The following is a 17,387-nucleotide window of genomic DNA, read 5'->3' on the forward strand; positions in this document are numbered from 1 at the left end:
GAAGAAAAGACTTTCCCCTTCTCAGCTGGTTGTAACAAATGCATGTTAGTTTTCTGATGATCACTTATTGAAAATAACCTTGATTTAATATTTGCTTTTTGGCTTTGGTGTATTTGAATACAGACCTTAAAAGACCCAGAGTATATTGTTAGTTGGCTTCTGAAGAATGATGCCAATCAGATCGGTATAATGGCAAAATAAACAAACACACTACGGATAACCGTTGTAAAACTATTTATTGCCTTTACTGACATTTTCTATCTATGCAGTTTCGCATTTTTTTCATGAATGAATCAACCATCCCTCTCTCAATTCTAAGTGCACGCCAGCGAACCAATCTCAGTAGCAGCGACGGTGCACAATGAATGGGCCTCGTTCTTTATAATCTTCTTGGCGAAGCCACAAGGACTGGAAGGCGTGGAGAGAGGCCAAGATGGAGCCGCCGATCCAGACGCCGTATTTCCTCTCTGGGACAGCGTGCACATTGGTCTTGGTGTCTTTGGAAACCATTGCAAATATCTCTCGACAAAACCGCGAGTAAAAGCCCTCGAACATGGTCGAGCCTCCGCACAGCAGGATGTTGTCGTACATGATTTGCTGAACCTGGGGTTGAGTTTTCTTCAAACTATTGATGGTCATCACGTGGATACCTTCTTGGTTTGACCCCATGACCGATGGCTTGAAGAGAGCTTCTGGACATTTCATTCTCTCCTTGCCAATGGTAATGACATGACCATCGGGGAGCTCATAGTCCACAAGGTACTCTTGTTCAGACAGGTTGGTCTGTTTGTCCTGGTCCACAGCCACATAGCAGCATTTCTGCTTGATGTCTTCGACAATGTACCTGCCTTTCTCATGAAACGCGTTGCCAGCCTCACTCAGCAGCTTGATCAGGTAAGTGGTGAGGTCGTGCCCCCCCAGGTCGATTCGACTGATGGCATCGGGCATGTTGTAGCCCTCATGGACGGGGACAGAGTGGGTCACGCCGTCCCCAGAATCGACCACCAGCCCGCTGGTTTTACCGTAAGAATAGACGGCCAGCACCGACTGGTGAGAGACGTGCATGGCGGGGACATTGAAGCGCTCGAACAACAGCTCGGCGATCTTCTCCCTGTTGGTGGTGGGGCTGAGGGGAGGGTCTGAGATCAGGACGGCGTGTTCCTCCGGAGACACCTTCAGATCCTCATAGAACACGTGGCGGAGGAGATCTTCCGCCGCGGTCCAGTCCACGATGATTCCTTGGCGAGTTGGCCGGATCAGTTTGAGGTCAGGCTCGGTGGAGACCGTTCTGCCCACGGTGATGCTGTTCCGCTTACTCCTCCCTCTCGGGTAGCCCACCACGGACCCAACCAGTGACTGTGGCATTGGGTCGCCGGCGTAGCCCACTTTACAACAGCCCGAGCCAATGTCCACCACCAGTGCTCCCGTCCTTATCACTGAGATCCGGGGCTGGTTCACAGTTTCTGGCTTATCTTTCGGTTTGACATCCTTAATTGTTCCGGATAAAGAAGGCGGTCTTGAGATTTTCGCCTTGTCCACTGTGCGAGACGGCGGCCGTTGTATTTTCTGTAACATTTTCGGAGTCTTCAAAGGACAACCGGGCAGGCCGTGCTGTATTTGATAGCCAGGGGTATCACTTTGGTTAAAGCACTAGATGTCTCGGTGTGACATTTGTTAAATCCACCCTTATAAGGCCGGACATCACAGTCGCAATTTATTTCATCAATTATGACGGTGCTGAGATGCAATTTACAGCCTCAGGCCATTCTGGGGGCAACATTTTGCTGTCTTTAATCTTTATATCAGAAAATGGGTTACTTTTTGCTGAAATAAAACGCCGCCTTAATCTGATCAAAATCTACTGTTTCTAACGTGCATCTAATACCTCGAAAATATTTATAAAATCGATTCTTTTTTTCACATACAAAATGCTGAAGACATGAGAGAGGGCTGCTATTTTAACCACAAAGCTGCTCTGTGATTTTTAACCTTTGGCACATGAAGATAAACCTATCAAATAACTCTGCACACCACAATCTTGCACTTCAACACTCTGCATGACCCGATGCAATGCCAACACCCTCCCCCCCCCTCCCTCCCCTCTGTGATTTTTAACTTTTGGAAAAATATTTCATAATTTACTTTACAAAAAAGTACTCTTTTTTTGTAGTGGTGAACTTAATTTTAATGTTACTTTTAGATTGCCATAACAATCTTATAGTTCAATCATAATCTAAATACATGTACATTACGGTGGCTGTATGGGAATGTGTACAATTTGTTAAATTCAAAACTGGCTTCACACCAGTGGCCCATCCTAGTCTTGATTAAAGCTAAGGGTGAACTGAGTGCAGCTGTAAGTGCAGAGGAATAATGGGATCAAACAACCTCTGAAGCACGTGTCCTTGCGGAGGGAGCCAGATAATTCATGGCTGGGACACTCTGCTCCCCTATCAAAACTGCTCCCATCACACAAGGAGGCAATGATGACAAGTTGGGCCATGGCATAGATATCTTGGCACAACCAATATCACAGATGATTAGAGCGCACATGAAGATAAACCTGTCAAATGATCCTGCACACCACAATCTCACAATTCACCGCTTCCAGAAATGACATCAAAACACAGGTTGTTCCCCTCAGTGATGTTGCCTTCTCAATTTCACCTCCAATGAAAAGGTTGCTGTTGTCTCAGAGATGTCACATAATCTGACAAAGTTTAAGAGAACAGTGGGAAATCAGTCTGCTTAGGTCATATGTACATCCATTTGTGCAGGCTTAGAGACCTATTCCTGACCTTTCCTGATGTGTCAGATTATTGAATCTCTTTCTGTACCAGACCTGTGTCCTTCGCTGGCTGCTGACATCCATTGCCAACTCAGCCTCTTTGTTCCTGTGGATACATTTCTTCTGCTAGAGGATAGTGTGATATCATAAACTTCAGAACTTTAATAATTGCTCATTGATTGAAAGAAGAAACAATAACTCTGTCTGGAATAAACTATTAAAGGACAGGGACAAACTTATAAAGCAATTGAAAACAATTAGCCATGTCAACGGAAGAAGTAGTTGAGGCTACATAAACAAAACATTTTGACATCTGCTTGATGAATGACTGCTCTATGCCACAAGGACAACTGATTGCCTTGCAGAAGAATTTAAGGAGTTAACTGCAGGAAAATTTGTCTTCAAACAGTGAACACCAAATGTAACAAGGAATACAGGAGTTACTTCTGATAAGGAAGCAACAGCAGACTCGGGGATTCCAAAGGAATAATCAATATTTAGGATGAAAGAATCTAAAATTTTCAATATTGTCACACTATAGACCTGAAAAATGAAAATTTGTATAAGAAAGCAACTCCAGAACCCTTCATTAGCAGAACTTTGAAGAACAACACTGCACAAGGATCAAACCCTGGACATCTGAGACAGACACTGTTGGTTAGAATCGTAGCTAAATTCCACCATTAATCAGGTAATAGCCAAGTTGATTTGTGTTGCTTAACTAGCCTACTTGAGAGGTCTTATTTTGGTTGTTACATGCAACAAAGTTTAAATCATTGTTTCAGTACTTAATTGTCTGTGAGATTTCTTAGGAAGTAGAATAATTAAAGATAGCTTGTGACTATTTACCGACAGCAATAGAAATGAGATATCTTTAATGGGCTGGCACCATATCAATTAACAGCTCAAGAATACAATGAGAACTTGGTACTATTTGAGGACCTATGCCCAAACTGACAGTGACCTTTGAGGACCCTGCTGCTCCATCATGACTGCCATTCACTGTTTCAAATGGCCTTTGTTTAACTCTGCCTTACCTCCATGTTCCCCCTCATGCTGCTAATTGACAACTTAAATGGTCTCTCCTTTGGATGTAGAAATTGCTAATGCTGACACAGAATAAGGATTTGAAAATCCAGCAATGAGTATTAGAATAAGGCAAATCAGAAACTGTTTCCTCTAAACTTATCTTCTGATTCCCAATTCCCAACCAGTTACCAATCTGTGTCACAAGGTTACGTCCGATTCCTTGTTGTTTCATTTTTGCGAATATGCAAAATCCTATTTAATTACTCATGATATACAGGCATCGAAGCATACTTTATAATCCACCACGCTAGTGACTGCCATGAAAAATCTTAATTAATCAGAGACAGTTGCAGGGGGTCAGTTAGCTGGATAGCTGATTTGTGATGCTAACAGTGTTGGTTCAATTCTTGCATTAGTTAAGGTTACCACGAAAGACTCTCCTTCTCAGCCCATCTCCTTTCCTGAGGCTATCCCATTAAACTTTCACCCATCAGCTCTCTTTAACAAGAGGGCAGGTCTATGCTCTGACAGAACTATTGTGACTTGATTTTATGTGGATTCTCTTTAATCAAGCCATACCGTTTTACACAATGAAGTCAATCTGTATCTGATGACAGAATCCAGTAACTTCCCCATATTTACTTCTGGAATTTACACAATGATTTGCCATTTCTCATTTACAAGTTGCCCCTCGAGAATACCATTCCAAAAAAATACGATTCCACGTGCATGATGACAACACACAGCTGTCTATCCAGCATCTTTATTGACACCTCTATTGCATTAGATTTTTCATAATGAAGACATCTAGTATTAGACATGTAGAAATATGTTCCAAATTAATATGAGGGAACTGATTCGTTTCCAACTTCACATCCTCTCCATTTCAAATACTATTTCCGCTCCTTAATGTCAATCTTCCCCACCTTTGCATTGGTCCATCTGCTGTCCAAACACTTAGCTCTAAACTTGGTCATCCCACAAATCTCCTAACTGGTGTCATATATTCCACATTCAATAAACAAGTGCCTTTGTCCTAACTTACACAGTGTCCCATCCATCAGTCAACTCAATGCTTGCTGATGTACATTGATTCCCAGTTCAACAATGATTCTAATTTTAAATTCTTATTTCTGTGTTTAATGCCTTCTATGTCCCAGGTTTCCATGTTCTGTGAAATATCTTCAGCTCATTAAACATTTGCCGCCTCTGCATTGTTCCAATTCTGGCTTGTTGCTTAATTACAGCATTAGCAACTATGACTTTGACTGTCTAGGAACTAAGCTTTGGAATTCCCTCCCTAAACCTCCTTATTGCTTCTTCTCCTTTCTTTAAGAAACTCCTTAAAATCTTTGATCTAGCTTTTGGTCACCTGTCTTATTAGGTTCCTCTGTATGTTGTAAGTAGGATGTTGTTTGATAATGTCTCCATAAAGCATTTTAGAATGTTATGTCACCTTTGTGCTGTGAGATAAATTGCAGTTGTTGCTGCAATTTCAGTCTGGTACTTCACCTAATTTGCATAATAACTTACTTGATACAGTGAACAGAGTACAATTTAAAGTATGGTTTATGTGTTCTGCCTGAGGACAGGTTTTTGGCCCATTGCCTGCTGATACTTCATCCTGAGCTGATTTCTTGTCACCTTTTTGCCAGTGGTGGTATTCCATTATCTTCTTAGAGGCATGGCAAGGAGGCACACTTCACATCTACCTTCACCAGAATGGGAATGAAACGCACACTGTTGACATGGTCCTGAATTTCAACCTACTAAGTTAACCAACCCAACTAAGGCTTTTGCAGAGCTGACTGACTATGTACTGAGTTTGATTGGCCATTTGGGTAACAAAGTGGCCATGATTTTTCAAGTCTGGCACATATAATTTATCACCGGAATTGTACAGCATTGAACAAACTGTTGCAGCTTCTCAGATTAAAAACTAGAGGTCACCAGGAGCTGCTGCCAGTAAAGCTCTGAGCAGTGGAGTGTGGATTGTAACCACAGGACAATATTTTCATTTCCAAAGAAGTATCATACCAGACTTGAAATGTTAACTTGGGTGTTTCTCACCGCACAGATGTTGCCAGACCTGAATATCTGAATCACTTTCTGGTTATATTTCAGATCTCCAGCATACATGATAGTTTGGTTTTTTTTCTGTTCCCTGGAAGTCCACTCTTGCGCCACTGAAATCATCCGAAATATGTCCAGACTTACCCTTACAGCACCACTGTTCTCTCATTAGCAATGGAACTATTTAAATCAGGTGGTATCTGAAATGGCAATCAGAGTCCCGTGTACATAACAAGACCTCAACTTCCACATTAAACGTAGACCACTGCTTGAATCAATGAACACTTTGAATACACTGAAGGAGGTCACTTTTGCTTGAGTTAAAATGTAATGTTAAATTTTACTTGACAGCTAGGCTTTCAAACCTCATTTGAGCACTTACTCTGAGTGTCAGATCAGGCTTCTCAAACCTTGGAAAATCTTACATTCAGCAAGGAAATAAGCAAGCTATTTTGTGTGCATTTCTTTGATGATTTAATTCCTTAAATATAATTTCTAACAAAGTATTTTTAAATAATACAGTAATATGGAAGCTCACTTGAATATATGAAGAAATATATTTGAGTGTGATATGACTAGTTCTGAATATTTGATGGCTAAAATTAAAAAGAAAGCTGATTTACTATCTTTTTAAAAAAATAATCCTAACACAAAAATGACAAACTTGAATACTTTTGAAACGATAATAGGTCAAAACAGGTACATCGCTCTCAGTAGCATCTCCGGTGCACTATTAACGGGCCATCTTCTTCATAATCCTTTTGGCGAATCCATAAAGACTGGAAGGAGTGTAATGAGGCCAGTATAGAGCCACCAATCCAGACAGCATACTTCCTCTCTGGGACAGCGTGGATTTTGGGTTTAATGTCATGTGGGGTCAGAGGAAAAATCTCTTTGCAGAAACGTACATTAAAGCCATCGAATAAGGTGGTGCCTCCACTCAGCAGAACATTATCGTACATTACCTTTCTAATCTGGGGCTCGATCCGTTTCAAACTATTGCTGGTCATCACGTGGATACCTTCTTGGTTTGACCCCATGACCGATGGCTTGAAGAGAGCTTCTGGACACTTACATCGTTCCTTGCCAATGGTAATGAGATGCCCGTCTGGGAGCTCATAGTCCACAAGGCGGGTTCCCTCATTTCTATAATCCACAGCCACATAGCAGCATTTCTGCTTGATGTCTTCGACAATGTACCTGCCTTTCTCATGAAACGCGTTGCCAGCCTCACTCAGCAGCTTGATCAGGTAAGTGGTGAGGTCGTGCCCCCCCAGGTCGATTCGACTGATGGCATCGGGCATGTTGTAGCCCTCATGGACGGGGACAGAGTGGGTCACGCCGTCCCCAGAATCGACCACCAGCCCGCTGGTTTTACCGTAAGAATAGACGGCCAGCACCGACTGGTGAGAGACGTGCATGGCGGGGACATTGAAGCGCTCGAACAACAGCTCGGCGATCTTCTCCCTGTTGGTGGTGGGGCTGAGGGGAGGGTCTGAGATCAGGACGGCGTGTTCCTCCGGAGACACCTTCAGATCCTCATAGAACACGTGGCGGAGGAGATCTTCCGCCGCGGTCCAGTCCACGATGATTCCTTGGCGAGTTGGCCGGATCAGTTTGAGGTCAGGCTCGGTGGAGACCGTTCTGCCCACGGTGATGCTGTTCCGCTTACTCCTCCCTCTCGGGTAGCCCACTATTGATCCGAGAACCGAGTCGGGTCTAGGTTGCCCGGCGTAGCCCACTTTACAGACGCCCGATCCCATGTCAATGACCAGTGCTCCCGTCCTCCGGGTGCAGCAATTCGGATTGAATCTGCTCTCCGCTTTCATCTCAGAGTGTGTGTGCCGCTCCTGGCCCATCGCCAACGATAGAGACTTCGATACTTTACACTTCCAATAACCTTTAGACATTTCCTTTCGTGCAGCGGAGAAAGAATGCAGGAGTTAAATCTTTTCATTATCAGAAAGAGGTACATCACAAAGTCAAGAATCGGACCGATTGTGACGTGGGTCGGTGAATATTTTTTTTTGCCCATTCTAGTGATAAAACACATACATGTGCCGTGATATGTAAAACCAGCATGATGCCCAAGTTCAAAACGACACTGATGGAATACAAGCACAATTATAACTGAAATGCCCCTTCCCTTCAGAAGGTTGAAGACTTCTGGAGAATTCCGGGAACACGGAACAATGCAGCGCAGAACAGGCCCTTCGGCCCTCGATGTTGCGCCAACCTGTGAACTAATCTAAGCTCATCCCTCAACACTATCCCATCATCATCCATGTGCTTATCCAAGGATTGTTTAAACCTCCATTGTGTAGCTGAGTTAACTACATTGGCAGGCAGGGCATTCCAGGCCCTTACTAATCTCTGAGTAAACTACCTGCCTCGAACATCTGTCTTAAATCTAGCAATCCCTCAATTTGTAGTTATGCCCCCTCATACATGCTGACGCCATCACCCTAGGAAAAAGACTTTCACTGTCTACCTTACCTAACGTTCTGATTATCTTGAATGTCTCTATCAAATGCCCTCTTAGCCTTCTTCTTTGCAATGAGAACAGACCCAAGTCTCTCAGCCTTTCCTCATAAGACCTTCCCTCCAGACCAGGCAACATCCTGGTAAATCTCCTCTGCACCTTTTCCAATGCTTCCACATCCTCCCTGTAATGGGGCGACCAGAACTGTACACAATATTCCAAGTGCGGCTGCACTGGTGTTTTGTATAGTTGCAGTATGACATCACGGCTCCGGAACTCAATCCCTCTACCAATAAAACCTAACACACCGTATGCCTTCTTAATAGCACTTTCAAGCTGGGTGGCAACTTTCAGGGATTTGTGTACATGGACTCAAAGATCCCTCTGCACACCCACACTACCAAGAATTTTTCCATTGACCCAGTACTCTTGCCTTCCTGTTATTCTTCCCAAAGTGCATCACCTCACATTTAGCTGCATGGAACTCCATTTGCCACCTCTCAGCCCAATTCTGCAGTTTATCCAAGTCCCCCTGCAACCTGCAACATTCTTCCACACTGTCCACTTCTCCACCAACTTTAGTGGCATCTTCAAACTTACTAACCCATCCACCTATGCCTGCATCCCAGGTCATCTATAAAAATGACAAACAGCAGTGGTCCCAAAACAGATCCTTGTGGCACACCACTAGTAACCGGACTCCAGGCTGAATATTTTCCATCAACCATCACTCACTACCTTCTTATAGAAAGCCAGTTCCAGTCAAAACTGCTGAATGACCCTCAATTCAGTGCCTCTGCATTTTCTCCAATAGCCTACCATTTGGAACCTTATCAAAGGCTTTACTGAAGTCCATGTACACCACGTCAACTGCTCTACCCTCATCCACATGCTTGGTTACTTTCTCAAAAAACTCAAGTGAGGCTCGTGAGACATGACCTGCCCTTCACAGAACCATGTTGACTATCTCCTCTCCTGTTTCTAACCTCAGTCCATACTACCTCAGTAGACGAGTCCTCATCAGAAGTTCTTTCAGCCACCGTTATAGTATCCTTGACTAACAACGCCACATCTCCCTCTCTTTTACTGCCTTGCCTGTTCTTAATGAAAGATCTAAACCCTGGAACCTGCAACATCCATTCCTGACCCTGCTCTATCCATGTGTCCGAAATGGCCACAACATCGAAATCCCAGGTACCTATCCATGCTGCAAGCTCACCTACCTCATTTCGCAAACATCTGGCGTTCAAGTAGACACTCTTCAAAACAGCTTGCTGTCTGCCAGCTCCTTCCTGCAACCATGAAATCCTGACCATGTCCTCCCTACTCTCATCCTCCTGTGCACTGGAACTACACTTCAGATTCCCATCTCCCTGCTGAGCTACTTTAAACCCAACGAATAGCACCAGCAAATTTCCTACACAGGTTATTAGTACCCCTCTGGTTCAGTGAAAGGCTGTCCTGTTTGGAGAGGTCCCACCTTCCCCAGAATGAGCCCCAATTATCCAAGTACCTGAAACCCTCCATCCTGCACCATCCTTGCAGCCGTGTGTTCAGTTGATGTCTCTCCATATTCCTTGCCTCACTATCACGTGGCATGGGTGACAAACCAGAGACAACAACTCTGTTTGTTTTAGCTCTCAGCTTCCACCCTAGCTCCCTGAAATCCACTCTATCCCTTTTTCTACCTATGTTGTTGGTACCTACCCGGACCACGACTTGGGGCTGGTCACCCTGTCCCTTCAGAACACCAAAGATTTGATCTGAGACATCACGGACATCACGGACTCTAGCACCTGGGAGGCAATACACCAACCGTGAGTCTTGTTTGTTCCCTGAGAGATGGCAAATGGAGCTTAATGCAGAAAAATGTGAGGTGATTCATTGGGAAGGAGTAACAGGAATGTAGAGTTAATGGTAAGATTCTTGGTAGTGTAGATAAGCAGAGAGATCTCAGTGTCCAGGTTTATAGATCCTTGAAAGTTGCCACCCAGGTTGATAGGGTTGTTAAGAAGGCATAAGGTGAGTTAACTTTTATTGGTAGAGGGATCGAGTTTCGGAACCATGAGGTCTTGATGCAGTTGTACAAAACTCTGATGTGGCCACATTTGCAGTATTGCATACAGTTCTGGTCACCGCATTATAGGAAAGATGTGGAAGCTTTGGAAAGGGTTCCGAAGAGATCGGATGATGTCTAGTATGGAGGGAAGGTCTTACGAGGAAAGGCTGAGGGACGTGAGGAATTTTTTTTTGGTGGGGAGAAGAAGTTTGACAGGTGACTTAATTGACACATATAAGGTAATCAGAGGGTTAGATAGGTTGGACATTGAGAGCCTTTTTCCTCGATGACAATGGTTAGCACAAGGGGACATAGCTTTAAATTGAGGGGTGATAGATGTAGGACAGATGTCAGAGGTAGTTTCTTTACTCAGAGAGTAGTAGGGCCATGTATCGCACTACCTGCAACAGTAGTAGACAACTTTAAAAGGCACTTAGATGGTCATTGGATAGATGTATGGATGAAAATGGAATAGTGTAGGATAGATGGGCTTTAAATTGGTTCCACAGTCCGTGCAACATCGAGGGCTGAAGGACCTGTTCTGCGCTGTAATACTCTATGTTTTATAACCAGTTGGGAGTACTCACCGGGTCTGGCAGGATCTGTGGAGAGAGAGAAGAGATCAGCCTGGATTTTCCAATGGCCTGATGGTCCTTATTCCAGCGCAACTGAGTGTTGAGCATTGGGGATATCCATCTCCAACTCCAGAGGAATTGCCTGGGAAGTCCAAGACTCCACTGGTCAAGTTCCTCATGCCTGGAAAAGTGTGGGAGAATCAGGAAAGTTTCAGTGAAATTTAGCAAATAGCTACGTAAAAACAGTCAGCAGGAGTAAGCCATCCGGCTCTTCAAGCCAGCTCGGCCATTCAGTATGATCATCCAACTCAGTGCCCTTTTCCTGCTTTCTCCTCAAGTCCTTTGATCCCTTTAGCACCAAGAAGTTTGCCCAACACCTTGAAAACATTCTAAGTCTTGCTCTCAAAACAGAGAATTTCATCGGTTCGTAACTTTCTTATTGTCTCAGCCTTAAACTCCTGAGTAACTTGTTCAACTACCTCACACTGGGCACCTCACTCTACCGCAAACCTACGGATGACCTCTCAATGCTACACTTCTCCAGCTTCCACCCAAAACATATTAAAACAGCCATCCCCTATGGACAAGCCCTCCACATACACAGGATCTGTTCGCATGAGGAGGAACTTGACGGACACTTGGTTGTATTCAAGGATGCCCTCATAAGAACAGATTACAATGCTCAACTCATCGACCACCAGTTTCGATGTGCCACAGCGAGGAACTGTAATGACTTCCTCAGGAGACAGACATGAGCTGCAACCGACAGGGTACCCTTCGTTGTCCAGTACTTCCCAGGAGCCGAAAAACTATGCCATGTTCTTCACAGCCTGCAACACGTTGTCAATGAGGATGCGCACCTTGCCAAGACCTTCCCCATAACTCCACTTCTCGCCTTTAAACAACCACCAAACCTCAAACAGATCATTGCTTGTAGCAAACTGCCTGGCTTTCATGACAACACCATACAACCTTGTCACGGTAAACACTGCAAGACGTGTCAGAGTGTCGACACAGATACCACCATTATGCATGGGGACACCTCCCACCACATACACCGCAGGTACTCATGTGACTCAGCCAACGTTGTCTATCTCATACACTGTAGGCAAGGATGCCCTGAGGCATGGTACATTGGTGATACTGAGTGGAGGCTACAGCTACGGATGAATGGACATCGCACAACAATCGACAGACAGGAGAACACTTCAGCGATCCGGGACATTCGATCTTGGACCTTCAGATCACAGTCCTCCAAAGCGGACTTTGGGACAGGTGACAATGAAATGTGGCCAAGCGGAGGCTGATAGCCAAGTTCGATACCCATGGGGATGGCCTCAACCGAGACCTTGGGTTCATGTCATACTACAGGTGACCCCACTGCACTATCCACACATACAGACACACATACACAGGCACTCCTACACACATACTCCCACACATTCTCTCTCTCTCTCTCTCTCTCACACACACACACCCCACCTGGGATCTTCAAAAAACATGTGGACAGGTACATAAAAAGGAAAGGTTTGGAGAGATATGGGCTAGGAGCAGGCAGGTGGGAATAGTTTAATTTGGGATTATGTTCGGCAAGGACAGGTTGGACTTAAAGGTCTGTTTCTGTGCTGTATGACTGTGACAGATATTAGATGACAAAAATATGGTGGACAGAGTGAATCTTACCAGTTGTGTTTATTGGTCTGAAGGCTTTGGGTCACATTGGAGTTATTATGTTAAAATTTGACTCACTTCTGTTGTGCGATTATTATTTTCCTAAGTACTGTTTGTGTGTTCTACTGTGGCTGTACAACAGAAGCTTGTAGCAAAAGAAATAACTTGGATTCTATTATTACTCTGATAGTGCTTGGTGCACAGATGTTTTTGGATTATATTCAAAACAGTAATATGTCTGCAGGCTCACATACACTTAATGCATCTTCAGATACCACTAAATGTCTGTCTCATACATGTCTAGTGATTCTGGGGGACATCACTTTCACCTGGTGATCTCTGTTCAAACGGCCATCGTCTTGCACCTTTGGAAAACCTTCATGATATCAGATTTGAGGTCTCTAAGAAGGCAAAGACTAAACGGAAGACCAGAGTTGAACACTCAAAAGTCTAAGTTTTGTAATACTTTGTAAAGTAAAATTGGTTATGTGGATTATGTCACACCCTAGGACCATGTGGGATGTGTGTGTGCGTGTGTGCATACGTGCGTGTGTGTGTGTGTGAATTGTTGGGTGGTGGAGGAGGGAGAAGCCCAGCAAAGGCAGATTAAAGCAACTGTTATTCTGACCATTTACTAAATGGAAATTTGTAGGAGCAAAAGTTGCGTAGACTACATTGGAACAAATGGCTGATGGGGTAGAAGAGTGGTTCAGTGGAAACAGTAGCATCATGTTTATTGCTGGATAAGTAGTGATTACTGCAGTTTAAATCCGGTTTCCTCCCACAGTCAAAAGATGTGCAGGTTAGGTGAATCAGCCATGCTAAATTGCCCGTAGTATTCAGAGATGTGTAGGTTAGGTGCATTAGCCATGGGAAATGTCAATGAATAGGGTAGAGGAATGGGTTTGGATATGATATTCTTCAGAGGGTCAGTGTGGACTTGTTGGGCCAAATGGTCAGTTTCCACACAGTAGGGATTCCATGAAATCCCTCCATGGCAGCTGGGAAATGAAGTTCAATTAATTAAATGAGTCTGAAATGTTTCAAAAGACAATTAGTTATGGTGAATATACACCTATCAAATTCCACTTCTGCTCGCAACTTATTCCATATGCATTCCATAAGGACATTGCCCTTATGTTCCCTTTTATTCTTTCCCCTATAACCTTAAACTGATGCCCTCTAGTACTCAGTTCCCCAACCCTGGGAAAAAGACTGAGTGCATTCACCCAATCCATGCCTCACATGATTTTATAAACCTCCATAAAGGGGACCCATCAGTCTCCTACGCACTAAAGTAAAAAGTCCTAGCTTGTCCAATCTCTCCCTATAACTCAGGCAATTGAGTCCAGGTAACAGCTTTGTAAGTTTTTCTGCACTCTTTCCAATTTCATAACATCATTCAGTGGACTGAGCTCCCAACAGCGTGACCAAAACTGAACACAATACCCTAACCCGTAGCTGTACCAACATCCTGTATAACTGCAACATAACTTCCCAACTTCTATACTCAATGCCCTGAAAGCCGCCTTCACTGATCTGTCTACCTGTGACTCCAATTTCAGAGAACTGTGAACATGAACTCCAAGATCCCTCTGTTCCACTACACCCCTTAAGGCCCTTCCATTCACCATGAAACTCCAAATTGCAAGATCTCACACTTATCTATATTAAACTCCATTTGCCATTTTTCAGCTCATTTCCCCAGCTGATCAAGGTCCTGCTGCAATTTCTGATAACCTTCCTCACTCTCCACAACACTGCCTATTTTAGTGTCATCATCAAACTTACAAATTATGCCTTGTACATTCTCATCCAAATCATTGATATAGATAACAAACAGCAATGGGCCAAGTACCGACCCCTGAGGCACACCACTAGTCACAGGCCTCCAAACCGACAAGCATCCTTCCATTATTACCCTCTGCTTCCTACCATCAAGCCAATTTTGTATCCAACTTACCAGCTCGCCCTGGATTCCATGTGATCTAACCTTCCAGAATCTTCCTACCACGTGGAACCTTATCAAACGCTTTACTGCAATCCATATAGACTACATTTACTGTCCTTCTCTCATCAACCTTCCTGGTCACTTTGAAGAATTCTAACAAATTTGTGAGACATGATCTCCTGCGCACAAAGCCATACTGACTACTCCTAATCAAACCATGTCTTTCCAAATGAATGTATATCTTACTCAGAATCTTCTCAAATAACGTACCCACCACAGATGTTAAGCTTACTGGTCTATAGTTCCCAGACTTTTCTTTACAGTCCTTCTTGAATAATTGCACAATATTCTCTACCCTCCAATACAGTGGCTAAAAATGATGCAAAAAGTGGAGGAGACTGATACAATTGCAACATTTAGAGTCATAGAGATGTACAGCATGGAAACAGACCTTTCGGTCCAACCCGTCCATGCCGACCAGATATCCCAACCCAATCTAGTCCCACCTGCCAGCACCTGGCCCATTTCCCTCCAAACCTTTCCTATTCATATACCCATCCAAATGCCTCTTAAAATGTTGCAATTGTACCAGCCTCCACCACATCCTCTGGCAGCTCATTCCTACTGGATGGGTATATGAATAGGAGGGGTTTAGAGAGTTCTGTTATTTCCAGGATTAGTGCTTCAAATGGGACTAGATTTAGGATATCTGGTTGGCATGGACGAGTTGGACCAAAGGATATGATTCTGTGCTGTACATCTCTATGACGTTATGAGAGAGCCAACATAAAGGAAAAACCTGTTTGATGTTTTCATCACTGTTACAAATGTATCTATCCATGACAATATTGGAAGGAATGATCACTGCCATGAGTGCTAACATAATCATAATCAAATTTTACCTCAATAATAATTTCCAGAAAAACTTTTGAGATGACATAGGTCTCTTTACATGAGGCCAGGGATGCATTTAACATCTCCACAGTGTTCCGAGCAGTGAATATCCAGTTTGAGGATATCCTGGATATTATCAGGGAACTTAGGGTGCCTCTTACGTTTGTCAATATCATGGCCAGAGACAAAGAAACAAAGGCAGATGATAAATCTTGCTGATAGAATGGAGAGTTGAGATCTGCCTGTGAAAGTTGTCCAAGATATAAATATTTAAACAACCTAAAAGAAACAAAAATTGAAAATATCCTCAATCTAACAATTCTAGAGTATTATATCTTAGCACTTTACAATGTTAGGTAACATAATTTTTCCCAAATGCAGAGGCATTCACTTCCCTAATGATAATGGATAGAAATGGTTAGTTTTTTGTGCATCTTGATAAATCTTATATTAAGTTAAAATTGTAAGTAATACTCCCATGAAGTAATCATTTTGCATGTTAGCCATTGTTCATTCACAGTTTTAAACCTGTTTCACAGCTTTTGAAATGTGAACCTGATGTTATGTGGCAGAAACTGCATACGATTCGTTTGTTAAACTTTTAAATAAACAGTATCTAAATGAGACATTGCACTGGCCTCACTAAATTAGGGAATATCAATGAAATATTTCATGCTGTAGGAATAGTGGGAGTACAGCAGTGGTTTTGTACATTTATCCTGGGAATAACATGACTGTTCTATGAGTTTAAAACAATGAGACATGACCTCATTAAAACTTGCAAAATCCTTAAAGGGCTTGACAGAATGAATCTTTCCTCTGACTGGGACTCCTAAAACCAGACAACAATGTTGGAATAAGGAGTGTGAATCATTTAGGATGAGATGGAGACAAATGTATTCACTTGGAAGATGTTGAATCTTCTCTGTCCTGGACGGCAATGAAATCTCAATCATTGTTATGAGCATAAAAAGGATTGATAGATTTCTAGAAACCAGTGCGATCAAAGGATATGTACATAGCATGGGAAAAATGCCTGTGAGATTGATGATCAGCCATGATCTAGAGTGGCAGAGCAGACTCAAAGAGCTGAATGGCCTACATTTGCTTTTATCTTTCTAAAGTATATAATCTGGAGTAGCTGAAAATGTCATACATTTTCATATACTTAAGAAATACACCAGGTGGCACCATAGAGACACATATGCAAGATACAGTGGTGATTCTCATACAAATTCTCATGACAACTTATAAATGTTGTGTGGTACAATGCTTCAGTGATACAGTATGTGACATTACTGTTGAATCTTTAATCTAAAAACTTTGTATAACTGAACAGTGTTTTGGATGTGCAAATTATTAACTTATGAACAAAACTAAAAGTGATTGAAGGATTGTTTGGCTTTAGGAACTGCAGGTTTTGATCACAAATTGAATGTATATTTACTTTAGTCCAGCAGTACATTAATAGCTAGTTTTGTGTAATGTTGAATTAAGCTCACTTCATTGCCAATAGTTTGGAAAAATGTTTGTGGTTTATTTTAACAAATTTATTTTTAATATTTTTACTCTTTCCTATCTTTGTAGATAGCTTGATACAGTAAATAAGGAGACATTGTTTCCATTGGCATGGCATCAGTAACCAATGGATAGAAATTCAAGGTAATTGGCAAAAGAAAAAGACAGATGAGAATTTCTTTTACAACAAATTGTAATGAGCTGGAATGCACTGCTTGAAAGATTGGTAGATGGTCAAATTGTAAATTTCATAAAGCAATTGGACATATACTTGAAGGGGACAGTTTTGCAAAGTGACTCGGAAAGAATAGGGGAGCTGCACTAATTGGATGTTTCTTACAAAAATA

The 17,387-nt window shown here is 42.8% G+C and overlaps 2 protein-coding genes across 2 annotated transcripts; both read right to left on the reverse strand.

Annotated features, from left to right (window-relative positions):
* Window positions 1–339: 339 nt before the first annotated feature.
* LOC140494634 (actin, cytoplasmic-like) lies at window positions 340–1,392 on the reverse strand. Its single transcript, XM_072594033.1, has one exon. The coding sequence runs from the start codon at window positions 1,363–1,365 to the stop codon at window positions 340–342; it is 1,026 nt and encodes a 341-aa protein (XP_072450134.1). The 5' UTR covers window positions 1,366–1,392.
* A 5,193-nt stretch (window positions 1,393–6,585) lies between these two features.
* Window positions 6,586–7,371, reverse strand: LOC140494636 (actin, adductor muscle-like). Its single transcript, XM_072594034.1, has one exon. It carries the CDS (start codon window positions 7,309–7,311, stop codon window positions 6,601–6,603), a length of 711 nt encoding a protein of 236 aa, XP_072450135.1. The 5' UTR covers window positions 7,312–7,371; the 3' UTR covers window positions 6,586–6,600.
* Between the last annotated feature and the right edge of the window lie 10,016 nt (window positions 7,372–17,387).

This window comes from Chiloscyllium punctatum, chromosome 24 (assembly GCF_047496795.1).
Source record: "Chiloscyllium punctatum isolate Juve2018m chromosome 24, sChiPun1.3, whole genome shotgun sequence".
Lineage (NCBI taxonomy): Eukaryota > Metazoa > Chordata > Chondrichthyes > Orectolobiformes > Hemiscylliidae > Chiloscyllium > Chiloscyllium punctatum.